Genomic DNA, 13,180 nt, shown 5'->3' with positions numbered 1-13,180 from the left:
AAAAAACTTGTTGAAAACGTGGAGCATTCATCATTATGATTTACCACATCGCTATTTTATATATGTACCTGATACAAGCGATATAAGTATAAAACTACATACTCAAAAAAAATGGAAGAAAAGTGGAGTAATATCGGGATTTCAATTAAAGAAAAAGATCCCGGTTCTACACAAAAGGCCGTTCTTTTAAGGTGATATCTAGTTTATTAGGGAGAAGGTATAAGATGCCTAAAAGTATTCGCGCGCCATAGTGCCAGTCCCCCTTTCAAAATACAAGGGGGGGGGGAGTAAAAGGAGGCCGGGCTATTTCACCTCTCCTCAGTTGGAAAATACGTCATTCGCGTCGCGCTGACGTGAGTTTTCAAGAACCAATGAGATGGTGGTTGTGATTTAGTGGCGGGGATTAACTCCGGACCTACGTTTGGACTGGATAAAGCTGGAAATGTGGCGAATTTATACCTTCTCCCTAATAAACTAGATATCACTTCTTGGTTTAATGTTAAATTTCCTGAACCTTTCTAACTTCAGATTAATCTATTTCTTGCCTTAAATCAGAAAAAAAATCGAATAATATTTCTTTCCAGTTGAAAATAAACCACATTACACGTGATTTCTAATTCCCGGAATTAGCTAATTAGTAATCTCTTTGGAGCTTCCCTCAAAAAAAATTTACATTTCAAAGAAAGACATGATTACTTGTAAATAAAATCCGATTTGAAAATAATTCAAGTTCGCTGAATTAGTGGGGAATGGATCTTTAGGCCAATAAGTAGCTTATTTCGAGACTTGATAATCAAAAATAATATGGGTTGTTCCTCGAAAAAAAAAAACCCCTTGAACCAATTAACGGATCCTTAAGAGCTACCGGAGTTTAATCAAAAGACCAACGAAGTGCAGCCACCATTAAAGGGATACCAGGGTTAATGGATAATAAAAGGATAGGTTGCACCGTGTCAAAAGAGTATCGAGCGGTATAAGGGAATATTTTCCAGTGTATGGAAACTTAAAAAGCGCGGCAACCTCCGCTTTACGTTTTACTAACCCTATCACTGTCTAATCTCCACCAAAAAGCACTCAAACCCGCTCAAACCTTAAACGGTGGTGTGGAAAAAAGAATCAATCATACGTGGTACCAAAGTGGATGTCACTCTTTTCCCCAGTGACGAGTAACGTTGTCAAAAGCCGTAGGATACGGCTAGTTAAGTTTAGGGTCACTTGACAATTAGGGAAAGGAAGGATTAGCTCGTAATCTCTTTAACGCCCTTCTTTTGTTTTTGATTATTAGATAGTTTCATTTTAATGACCACCCAGACAGGGAGCTCTTTATGACTTTTTGATTGCGACATTTTAATGGCCATGGGTATAGCGTTTTTAAAGAATAAAGATAGGGCCTTGCCATACCGAAAAAACTAACTGATTAAGGGTTATTTTAAGGCCGGCAAGCCCGATTCCCTAAAACTTATAACATAAAACGTCAGAATTAGATCCACTGACTTGGCCCGCGCAGATTTTCTGAAGATAATCACAGTAATGTTCAAACTTAAATAGTTTTTTCTTTCAAAGTCCAAGGCATGAAGATGCTCAATTCATATTTGTATTGATTTGCTCAAATAATATTTGAGATTTTTATCCTTGGAAAGCTGTTTTTAGTATTTGTAAACGTTACATTACTTGTATTTTGGTGTTTATTAAATACAAAATGACTTAAATATGAAAAGCTTTCACTTCGCAAAAGAGACGAGGCCTAAATCATGAAATTGAAGTTCATTGTTTCTTTTTCTAGTTGTTTCATTGAAAAACAATTCGTCCAAGATTGCACTGTGCATTTTTTTTTCAACAATATTGATCGATATTAACATAATTGTTTAAATAGGCGCGAAACATCAACGAAGAGTTAAGTCTAATTTTAAAAGAACGCGCTTTGCCGCGCTAATTTGCTAGTTTGTTACCGGAAGTCGGCTCTACTGTTTTATCCAATCAGCTTTGTCGCCGGAGGCTGTAGCGTCTACCATTACGTAGGCACGTCTGTTTCGGTAAAGACCTTTGATGTGTAGTCGTAAAATAGTGACAGATTTTTCCATATTTCTGTGAAAGTAGCGAATATTCTTTAATTTTTTGTATCGGTTAATATATAGTTATGAAAATAAGACTTAAGTGGATGATTTTTCTGGCGATAAATTGAAAGAATGGTTGAATCTAGCGTATTAGGAACGAGGTATGTTTTTTAAGCCTTTGTCTAACGTAAATGAGGCTAAGCATACTGCATACATTTGCGCGTCAGACAGAATCGCAAGATCGGCCTTTGGCTTTAAGGCCCGTTCAGACGACACTCTTTTTCTCGCTACGCTCGCTGTGCTGAGCTCATCAGATTTTCTGGCTTCACCAGCCTCTAGAAAATGCACTGTTCACACGGCCAAAATTTTCTCATTCTTGATCTCGGGAAAGCGAGAAAAAAAGTTGAAAAAATTCAACTTTTTTTTCTCTCTTTGCTCGGCACAGCCAATAGAGTGCTTCCGAAATGACGTCATTCTTTGTTGTGCAGTCTGCTTCTATGTGGAAATATGTTTTCTTCGGTTTCGCTGGTTCGAATCCCTTGAAATTTTAATGAGATATATATCGAAGGGTTATAAATTATCGTGCAAAGTTTTAAAACGATTAGTTGTTTTCCAAAAAATTCATTAAAGTTTTATTTATGCATAATTAAAACCTTTTTTAAGAAAAGAACTATTCGTTTTAAAACTTTGCACGATAATTTATAACCCTTCGATATATATCTCATTAAAATTTCAAGGGATTCGAACCAGCGAAACCGAAGAAAACACATTTCCACATAGAAGCAGCCTACACAACAAAGAATGACGTCATTTCGGAAGCACTCTATTGGCTGTGCCGAGCAAAGAGAGAAAAAAAGTTGAATTTTTTCAACTTTTTTTCTCGCTTTCCCGAGATCAAGAATGAGAAAATTTTGGCCGTGTGAACAGTGCATTTTCTAGAGGCTGGTGAAGCCAGAAAATCTGACGAGCTCAGCACAGCGAGCGTAGCGAGAAAAAGAGTGTCGTCTGAACGGGCCTTTAGGCTTTATTATCACGCTTGTTTCCTAAGCCTAAGCTTATGTACCTTTTGTTTATAACACTGGAAATATTATGTTGGCAATTTCCAGCCCTTGGAATTCAGATCCATTTCTTTGTAAGGATTTAAACCCTTTCCCTGGCCTAGATTGCCAGGGAATCTTAGACATGGGTTTTCCAGAACAGGATGCCACAGAAAGGTAGATAATTTTCTTTGTAGTTCACAAAACACAAACATACAATACACCCCCTTTGAAAAATTTAACTTCTCCCAATCTGTATTTGTTAATTAGTCTGACCTTTGGAGGGGAAGCCTTACCCTCTCTTTTATGTGATGAGTTTTACACAAATCAGGATGAACTAATGAGCCCTTTAAGCTCAGGATCATGCTCAGCTCTTACTGAAAATAGCCCAGCAGGTAATAAAATGTTATTTTTATTATCTAATGGTCAAATTCAGTTTTGTAAGAAGACCTTACAATCCAAAAAAACAGCTGAAGACTCACTTGGATTTGAGTCTTTAAACTGGACAGCTGCTCCGATGAATGAATCAAATTGGAATAGTGATAGTAGTTGCGATATTCTTTCTAATGTCCCAACAACTATTCCTACACCTCACACTAATGTTAGAAAACGTAACAAATCACCAGATCCATTAGCTTCGGGGAAATCCTGGTCTAGAATGAGTAGCGAGGAAAAATTAGGAATGGTTGAAGCTCTAACTCAAATTATTAGCCATCAAATGGGTCTTAGAGAACAACTAGAAGTTATTAATATCATTGACCCAGTTGCGGTTGTTAGTTCAACTGATACGGAGTTTGCTATAGGTAAATTAAATTTTAATTCGCTATTGTTCTTAATCTTAAAAGAATCAATTAATTTAATTTAACGCAAACTTTTAATTATAGATTTAGGATGTTTGGATGATAACAAATTACAGAGGATAAGAGATTATGTAGAAAGACACGCTATTAAATTACCCCCAAATAGAAGAACATTAAATTCATCAAACTCAACACCATCAGTTAGCTCCGAATCGAGTAGCGGTAGTAGCAGTAACGGAGGAATGGGGCCTTGTAACTATGTAACTAGCAACATTAAACCCTCAAAGGTAATTTAACTTTTAATTAGTTAAAGGGCAAACAGGGTTCGTACACGACCTGGAAAAGTTCGGGGAAATTGAAAATGGGCCTAAAAGGTCAGGGGAAAGTCAGGGAAATTGAAAAATGGACCTAAAAAGTCAGGGAAATTGAAAATGGTCCTAAAAGATCAGGGAAAAGTCGGGTAAATTGAAAAATGGACCTAAAAAGTCAGGGAAATTGAAAATGGGCCCAAAAGGTCAGGGAAAAGTCAGGGAAATTGAAAAATGGACCTAAAAAGTCAGGGAAATTGAAAAATGGACCTAAAAGGTCAGGGAAATTGAAAAATGGACCTAAAAAGTCAGGGAAATTGAAAATGGGCCTAAAAGGTCAGGGAAATTAAAAAATGGACCTAAAAGGTCAGGGAAAAGTCAGGGAAATTGGAAAATGGACCTATAAAGTCAGGGAAATTTAAAATAGGCCTAAAAGGTCAGGGAAAAGTCAGGGAAATTGAAAAATGGACCTAAAAGGTCAGGGAAATTGAAACTGGGCCTAAAAGGTCAGGGAAATTAAAACTGGGCCTAAAAGGTCAGGGAAAAGTCAGGTAAATTGAAAAATGGACTTAAAAAGTCAGGGAAATTGAAAATGGGCCTAAAAGGTCAGGGAAAAGTCAGGGAAATTGAAAATGGGCCTAAAAGGTCAGGGAAAAGTCAGGGAAATTGAAAAATGGACCTAAAAAGTCAGGGAAAAATATATTGGAGGGAAATTTTTAGCCTGGATAGCAGTACAAGGGTGACCAGAAAATGTGTTGTCTGATATTTGACCAGAGCCCCAAATTTGTGGAATTTTGTCAGGGAAAACCTGGAAAAGTCAGGGAATTTCATTTCGTAAATTTTGTACGAACCCTGGCAAATTTTGAAGAAAAAATAAATAAACACGCAACTTTGGCAATTTTAATTTAAATTTTAAACAAATGTTAACCATTTTCAGAAGCAACTAAGAGAGCAATGTAAACAATTAAAAGCTTGGCACCAACGTCAACATCGTCAAAAACTTAAAGAGAAAAAGAGTGGTTTATTTGTTAGGGAAGAAGTAGTTTCTTTAACAGTTTTAAGTACAGAACCAGTTGATGATATTGAAGATATTGATATATTGGCGTAGCCCCTTTGGCTTATTATTATGTTATTATATTATTATTATTATTAATTAATTAATTAATTACTCATATATTTTTAAAGAAAACAAACAGATTTTGTTTGTTTGTCTTGGCCCTGTAAAAATGGAGCCCCGCCCCCTTTTTTTGCCCCCCAGGTTTTTTAAAATGAAAGAAAAGTTGATTTTGATTTCTAATAAACAAAAACGACAAAACTACGAAACTCCCCATTTTAAAAGCAGGAGTAAAGCTAAAGAATATTATTTTTATAAGCACTTTTTAATACAGAAATAAATAATTGGATTGATTGAAAATTTGACAAATCAATGTTTGTCAGTGAAACTGATATTTTTTAAACATTTTTTTTTTTTTTGAAGTTTTTATTTTTATTTTTGGTTTTTTTTATTTTATTTATTTTTTCAAAGCAGGCCACAAATTATTTGTATTTTTGTTTTATAAAAAGAAAGACTTTAGCGTACACCTGCTTTATTGGGAACCAGGTTTTTTTTATTTTATTTAATTAATATGTTAATTGAAGTTTTCCGTTAAGCAAATGTGGATGAGAGGGAAAGTATGACAATGGCCATAGAGCCTGTGTTAAAAAACGCGGACATCAAAGTTTCGCCAATAACTATTTAGTTTACTAGTGACTGATGGACTTGCATGCAAAACTCGCGACTGAAAGTAGTTCAGACATTTATGCTCCTTGGTTTAACCATAGCCTACTCGATCACGCGCATCACGACGCAAGCTGCTCGCGCTATAGCTAAATTACCGAGATTTGTTGTAAACGTATCTAGTTTTATGTGCTCTTCTATTGCTTCGAAAACCTAACTTAAATCCATATTATACCTTCAAATAGCTTTTAAAACATTACCAGTTACTCTGTTCTGACTACAAACACAAATCGAGGAAGTTCTAGCATACACAATAGCAGACGACGGTAACCGCGTAACCGCGAATTAACACAAGACCTATTTGAAGGGAGTAAACAGGCCCAGTATAGCTACGCCAATAAAACGGTCAACTACAGCGAAACTCTGATGACTCGCGACTTGACTTTTGGCCATTTTCATACTTTTCCTCTCATCCACATTTGCTTTAAGGATACAGAATGACTTCATTCATTTCAAATTTAATTTAATGAAGTTCTCAAATTTTTTAATAGTTTTGCGGGAAAATACATAAATACTGGAGAAATTAGCGATCAGTTTTATTTTTAAATAACAAAAAGTACAAGTTCATATCAAAAGCTACGCATTTTTTATAGATTCAATTGTTGCTGCGTAATCAGTTGAAATTATAAATAGGTGAGTTTAGGGCTTTAGGCTTAATGAAGAGCATTTTTCAGACCAGGTTAAAGGGGCTGGCAGGAGCTGTTGGGGTGAGGGGGGGGGTCAAACCGTTGGTTAGTATATTGCTTACCCCCCCCCCCACGGCGACGGTGGCGCCGCCATTCCTTATGGCCAAAGAGCTGGGTGTTTTCCCCCTGAACTAAGGGCGGTCTCCCCCCCCTCAACAGCGCGGGTGAGTCCCTTTAAGGCCTAAAGTTTGGAAATTATAATTATTATAAGAATTAACTGCATTCAGATTAATTTCAGTAACACAAACATTTCTAAATATTTTTTACTTTTATAAATTTTACAGTTCAAATTAATTTAGTAATTAGTTTAATTACTCTACCATTATTATCATTATATATAATTTCTAAGCATTTTTCTTTCTAACTCGGTAATTTCAAAATACTTACCCTTAGTTTTTTTGGATCAGTTTAATAAAATTGCCTTTTTTTCTATCAGAAATATACCAAAAATTAAATATGATTAGTTTAATTATCGCGTAGTAAAGTGCCTTAAAACTACCACCACAATTTTTCCATTTCTATTTTGAATCGTAAGTGACGTAATAGTAATAAGACGTGACACTTTATGAGATCAGTTGTCAGCAACTCAACCAAAATCCCTGGGAACAAACCTTCCTTTAGGAATAGGGAGCTAAGAGTTCTGACCCTGAAACGTCACACCCTTCTATCTCTTACTGGGGTTTCATCCCCCCTAACGGTTGGAAACATTATTCTACGCGCAAAAATGCCAACCAGAGAGGGGCTGCGTGACGTCAGACTATCTCTTCCCCCTAGCCAGTTGTTAGCTCCCTATTGAGCATTATCATGGCAACGTCACACTTATTATAATTACGTTTCTTATGTTTGAATCCATAGCGTTGCCCTTTGACCCTAAACAATTTTCTTCTAAAGCCCCTTTGATAAGAACTGAAATTTCAAGACGTCAGAAAATAATCATCATCAGTAAACATTGGGATATTCATTATTCTCTGAAATTAAAATTAATTGAATTTGTACTTAAACTAGGCCTAAAATATCTCCGTCAATCTGCTAAAGTTTTACAGGAAAATTAAATAAAATTGGTTTTAAGATCATAGATGAAAATCGTGTAGATTGTAATTAAACAAATACCAATTTGTAATGTAAAAAAAATCATTTTAAAGTAAAGGATTTCAAGTATATGTGGTTGGTTTTTGTTATTAACCGCGACGGGTGCGAGGGGCTAATCACAACAACTTCCCTCTATGCCAATTACCAGAAGTGAGATGAGACTAGAAGTGAAGGGCTCTAGCATTGGTAATAGATCCTGGCATTAGTGAACAAATTTGAGGATTTTATTCCGCTTCCATCGCGCCTACGCTAGAGAGAAAAAAATTGGTAGAGTTCCAAAAAAATTTCCTACCCCCTTCCCCCTCAACCTAAAGCGGCGAAACACGGACGCGGGTACTTGAATCTAGTTCGGTCGTCTACCACCGCGAGCGTCTCACGTTTTGGAGGGGAAATTCTGAAACCGCCACCAGAGGGCCAACCGTTGGTGTGTTATCAAGAATATTCACTTTCGCCAAAGAGAATATAGGGGAGGAGTGGAAAGAGGGGAAATTCTTGTTGCTCTTTCCTACCGCGCATCTTCAATACGCAGTACCGAGGCATTTCCGTTTGAGACATTAAATGATATCGTAGGTGGCGCGACTGAGCCGGAAACTCCCTCGTACCACTAGTATAATTTAGGGACAACATTGTAATTTAGCCTTGTGGAGCTTCAACTCCTCCCTTATATTCTCTTTGGTTTCGCCGAGTGCAGAATTTGGTTAGCTCAGTACTTCTAGTCTCATCTCACTTCTGCGGATTACGCGTAATCGGTTTGAGGGAAATTCGCGAAAATAAAGGAAGACTCGGATTTTTTGTATAAAATCTTTATTATTTCATTGAGATCTAGGTTAAAAATATGGCAACTCAATCAATGACTTTATAATAACAACAACAGTCCATGGTTAGTTAAAAACGTAAATAAATAAATATAATTAATAATTAAGTAATTGACAAGCCCAAAAGACCAATATTCTGTAACGTGGCCTTGGTTTGGTCTCGTATTTTTTCTTTCCACCTGAAAACAGTCGTGTCCTTTTTAACGTACTTCATGAATATATTATCACAGTCGTTTTTCATGCCATTGGGGCATCCCTTTCTATAATGGTGAAGACGGGCCATGTCCGCGCTAACCAAGGCACTTCGACGGACGTCCGGATACAGAGTATTCAAGGCGTAATGGTTGAAGGCCATCAGAGTCGTGCTTGTCGACAAGAAACTCTTGACCGCGTACCCCGGTTTGCTGAAATTGCTCGACCTATAACGAAGAAAAGCGTCGTGAAAGAGTGAAAAGCGTGTGTGGGTTTTTGGGTGAACGCGACCTGTGAATGTAGCGTAGAATGTGGTGGTATTGGGGAACATCAGGGTCATAAGTCGGCCCAAAGTCATCGAAGAAGTAGACGTTCTGGACGGAAAATGACGCGTATTTGGCCAAGACGTCAGCTTGATTATTGACTATGACAGCGAACAGTTTCTCCCACGAAGGATAAGTGGTGGGAACTATAACTTCGTCCAAATCGACCAACGCAACCAACCTGACGAAAGGACAAGTTGAACTTTTAGAAAACGGTAAAGGGTCGCCGACGGTGTGCGCTGCTGGCCCGGGATAAGACCAGTTACTAACCTATGACTATAAATGTATGAATAGAAACAGTCGTTATAAGGAACTAGTTCGTGGCGTCGCTTCTGCCACTGATTTTTCTTTAGGAATTCGCTACGGGAAGATGGTGGGGAATTGGGTTGTCTTCCTGGTAAGGTCAAATTCCTCAAGATGACCTTACCCAAGGACTGGTAGTAATTTAGGGCTTTTTGAACATTGGGATGTACTTGAAATAAATAGAAGGTGATGGAACTAGCTCCCATTATCAACTGAGTCTCAACCCATTCGACAAATTTAACCGAGATATCTTCGGCAAAGTCCATTCCTTTCACGCACACCGCGAAACTTTTCTTTTTAGCATCGCGAGGCAAAGGTTTGGCCAGTTCCAAGAAGGTACCGGAGTAAACGCAGGGTTCAAGAGTCACGGTCACCGCCGCCGGGTAAGTCCCGGTATCGCTGAAAGTGGACGGTATTGGGCACGAAATTAAATAAGGCTTGTAGTACAAGTTTTTAGAGTTTCTATCCCATATTTTGGACCAAATTTCCGACGCGTCTGCCTGCACCACTAAAGGATTAGTGCGGTTCGCGTACCATAATTGGCAGTATACCGGGTTTTCAACGTTCCCTAAGTTACTAGCGATAACGCGAACGAAATGGTACTCTTTCCCGCTGGAAGACTTGTACCTGTTGTCGTAGTACGCCGTGAAAGCGTACACCTCGGACCCTCTTGGTTTTTGCCACATACCATTAACTAAATCGACTTTATCGACGTCGTTCAAGGTTAGATTGTGGCACGGGTAATTGCTGACTTGGTTAAAGAAGTCCTCGGCGTACGCTACGATTTTCTCGACGAAGAGACCCTTGTGATCGTTTTTACCATTCGCGCGATTGGTCGGTTGATAAGAATTGTCCTGTATCATGAAGAAGTAGGAAAACATAAGGAACGTGGCGATAAGACCTAATACGTAAAAGGTTTTGTGCCATCTCCACAGCATCTTTTGTCGGGGTTCGAACAGCAAACTCAGCTTAATTTAACATCGTAATACCGCAGTCGTCGCGTTAAGGAAGTGTTTGAAATGACGATTCTGCAAACGAAAGAAAGTGATAAGAATTTTTAGAAAGCGCTTTGTTTCGCCTCTTATGTTCTAACTTCACTCTTATAATTTAAAAATAAATTCTTTTTTTTTTAACGCGGGTATGCTTCAGGGCCCACGTTACTCTTTTTTCAAGTGAAGGAAAAAAGTTGGCTTAGAAATGACGCGGTTTTTCCGTCACTATAGCATCAAAGGTTCAAAAAAGATTTGATTTATTAGGTATAAATCTTTGTAATTATAAAGTTTTTAGGTTGTGTGAAAATCATCTTAAATTACTTTAGTACTATTCTTCAAATTTTCAGCTATTCATAATTACGTATCAAGATTTTAGATAAACCCTGAGAAACATACGCGGGAAATATATACAGGGTGTTTCTGATAAGTCTGACATAAATAAAGGGGGATGTTCTTTGGGTGTACGATTTTGAGTCGAAAATGTTAGAACATAGATGATATTTTGCCGTCGAGTTATGATTAACAACCTGTCAGGGTTTTTTTAAATATTTTTTACCGTAATGAACCATATGTTTCAAACAACCCTTTCTTTTATTTAAGTTTCTATTTATAACCAGAAACGCGATCATTCTATAGGCCGGAAGTTTAAATATCCGTAAAAATTATACGCTCTGCCGGTTTTTCAAACACTAAATTATTTAATACAATAGAAAAGTTTGCGCGCGCGTTATGTCTCCATCAAACGAAACGAGATAAATACTTAATTCAATATTTTCTGAAAATCGCGGGAACTGAACGGATTCCGTTCCCGAAATTATTTCGGGATGTATTCAGACCAACGTTTACGTTTTATTTTATTATGATAATGACCTCTTGGAAAAAAAAATTCAAGGTAAAAGACGGTTGGTAATACCAATTATGGGCATCAAAGCCCACGCTAGACTAAGACGAAGGTATTTCTTGGCGGAAAAAAAACGTGGGAGAAACTTTTCTAAGGTAATAAAATTCTTGAACCGAATCCCTCAGAAGTTTTTTTTATTAAAAAAATGTTTAGAGAAAGGTTTGCGCTTGTTCAAATATCTTTAGTTTGATATTCCCGTGTGACGCGGTACTGGTACCATCCTCTGATTGGTCAGATAAAGACCCTGGTCCAGATTATTGATTAGTAACTCTCATCCGCCCTCAATATCAATTGCAAATACCTTAATATCATAAATTCCAGACTAACTCGGGATTATTTTGAAGTCCGGTGGTATTAAAATTGTTTCTTGTACATTTTCCTTAAACTTCGATTAAAGTGGAGTACATGTTACGTACCTTAGGCCATTTATAATTAAAAATATTTCACAGCACAGACGGCAATGTAATCATAAAAAGACCTTCGAATTCTTAAATTTAATTTTTTTTTTTCTATAAGATCTTTTTTAATATGTCTCGGCGCTATCGATCATGTTAACCTTGAAATTTAACTTATCAAGGATTTTATAGCAATCTTCGTAAAGCAATAGGCCTAATGGCTTTTAATGCCTTTTAACTGTATTAAAATATATTATAAGATAACATGGGGTTACACTATTAATATCAAAAAACTATAAATTAAATTTAATTAATATTATTAGAAATCTTACAAACCGTCCACGATATAAATAAATATTTAAAATTAAAGGCGCCGTTGTAAATCTCGGTTTGAGGGGCTTGGAAAAGATTATATTTACATTGAAAAATAACAATATAGTCCTCGAGCGACTTGGAAGTATAGCGAGGAAAATTTCGCGACACTACTATGGTTTTAAACTAAATATTTTTAGTTTTCATCGCTTCAAAGTCGCTGAAGGACTATAAAATCTTTAGAATTTCCCTTACCTTATGTTGTAGAGCCCCATAACACTAATTGAATTTCAATAACACTGCCACGAGATGTTATTCTTACGAGTATTTACCGCGATATTGGTAGCAAGTAAATTTTGTAATCCGGGAGATTGCCCGAGCTCCCGCTACTGTCTTAGTAAGCTCTTGGCTTTTGACTGAAGTCTGGGACTGTGGATGCAGCGAGGGAGTCGAAGAGAAAGAGAGGGTTTCTCTGGTTGCCATTAGCAACCGTGATATTTTCTTTACCATGACGTAACGTGTGACGTTCCATTCTCTCCTTATTTATAATCCACCTAGCAAATACCGGATAATACCCGCTGAGATTTTTATACTCTTTGCTCCGTGACCCCTGTCTAGTATCTATATCTTTCTTTTAAAGGCAAAAGAGTGAAAGGTATTTCGCGCAGGTACATTATCACCTTGATTCCGCCTTTCGCTTTACTGGTTTTATCTCGGAAGATGGATTATGATCATGGAGCGAGTTTTTTTGTTTTTTGGCAAAAGATTTGAGGCCATGACGTTCAACTTTTTCTTTTTGGCAATCTTCAGATTGTAAGGGAATTAACTCTTATATATATTACAGAAAGTTGTTTTTATGTTTGTTCTTTAAATTTGCCTTATTTTTATAAATATTTCTTTTTGTTAATAAACATTTAGAAAATAAAAAAATTATAAAACTTATACCATATGTAAGTTTCAATTTCCCGCCTTTTCCACCTTTCTTTTCTTAAGTTTATATTTCCCGCCTTTTTCTACTTTTTTTTTAAATTCCTTCTCTCGAGGCGCCGCTTTCGCCATCTAGCGGATTTTAGAAGAAACAATGACCGATCCCCTTGGCACGTAAGGGGTACGTGGGACCATTGAGTTGAGAAAATTACCACTAGAGTGGCCTTTGCGTTAACCTGCCTATTGGGGGAGCGCGGGACACTTTTAAA

General features: G+C 37.1%; 2 protein-coding genes across 3 annotated transcripts; one reads left to right on the top strand and one right to left on the bottom strand.

Annotated features, from left to right (window-relative positions):
- Positions 1–2,000: 2,000 nt before the first annotated feature.
- Positions 2,001–7,822, top strand: LOC149625069 (protein FAM199X-like). Of its 2 annotated transcripts, none has more exons than XM_089851832.1 (6): positions 2,001–2,215; positions 3,161–3,268; positions 3,362–3,486; positions 3,562–3,894; positions 3,976–4,178; positions 5,137–7,822. In XM_089851832.1, the coding sequence occupies exons 1-6, from the start codon at positions 2,187–2,189 to the stop codon at positions 5,305–5,307; spliced, it is 969 nt and encodes a 322-aa protein (XP_089707958.1). In that variant the 5' UTR covers positions 2,001–2,186; the 3' UTR covers positions 5,308–7,822. The 2 variants fall into 2 exon arrangements, with proteins under 2 accessions (XP_089707958.1, XP_089707959.1); XM_089851833.1 differs by having other exon boundaries at positions 2,174–2,306; positions 3,070–3,268.
- Positions 7,823–8,540: 718 nt separating this feature from the next.
- LOC149625068 (uncharacterized) lies at positions 8,541–12,646 on the bottom strand. Its single transcript, XM_089851831.1, has 4 exons — positions 12,240–12,646; positions 9,352–10,412; positions 9,050–9,262; positions 8,541–8,985 (listed from the first exon to the last, which is right to left on the bottom strand). The coding sequence occupies exons 2-4, from the start codon at positions 10,320–10,322 to the stop codon at positions 8,670–8,672; spliced, it is 1,500 nt and encodes a 499-aa protein (XP_089707957.1). The 5' UTR covers positions 10,323–10,412; positions 12,240–12,646; the 3' UTR covers positions 8,541–8,669.
- Positions 12,647–13,180: the final 534 nt, after the last annotated feature.

Source organism: Phalangium opilio, unplaced genomic scaffold (assembly GCF_054372755.1).
Source record: "Phalangium opilio isolate 3A_F unplaced genomic scaffold, DU_Popi_V2 ptg000105l_1, whole genome shotgun sequence".
In the NCBI taxonomy this organism is placed as follows: Eukaryota; Metazoa; Arthropoda; class Arachnida; order Opiliones; family Phalangiidae; genus Phalangium; species Phalangium opilio.
Note: the sequence above shows the minus strand (reverse complement) of the source record. Positions and strands in the feature narration are given on the sequence as shown.

Excerpts from the sequence above, each read along its gene's own strand:
- LOC149625068 (XM_089851831.1), bottom strand. The coding sequence starts at position 10,322 with ATGCTGTGGAGATGGCACAAAACCTTTTACGTATTAGGTCTTATCGCC. Across the intron at positions 9,263-9,351 it reads TCATACATTTATAGTCATAG|GTTGGTTGCGTTGGTCGATT; the intron begins GTTAGTAACTGG and ends TCCTTTCGTCAG. Across the intron at positions 8,986-9,049 it reads ATTCTACGCTACATTCACAG|GTCGAGCAATTTCAGCAAAC; the intron begins GTCGCGTTCACC and ends TCTTCGTTATAG.
- LOC149625069 (XM_089851832.1), top strand. The coding sequence starts at position 2,187 with ATGGTTGAATCTAGCGTATTAGGAACGAG. Across the intron at positions 3,269-3,361 it reads GAACAGGATGCCACAGAAAG|TCTGACCTTTGGAGGGGAAG; the intron begins GTAGATAATTTT and ends TTTGTTAATTAG. Across the intron at positions 4,179-5,136 it reads GCAACATTAAACCCTCAAAG|AAGCAACTAAGAGAGCAATG; the intron begins GTAATTTAACTT and ends AACCATTTTCAG.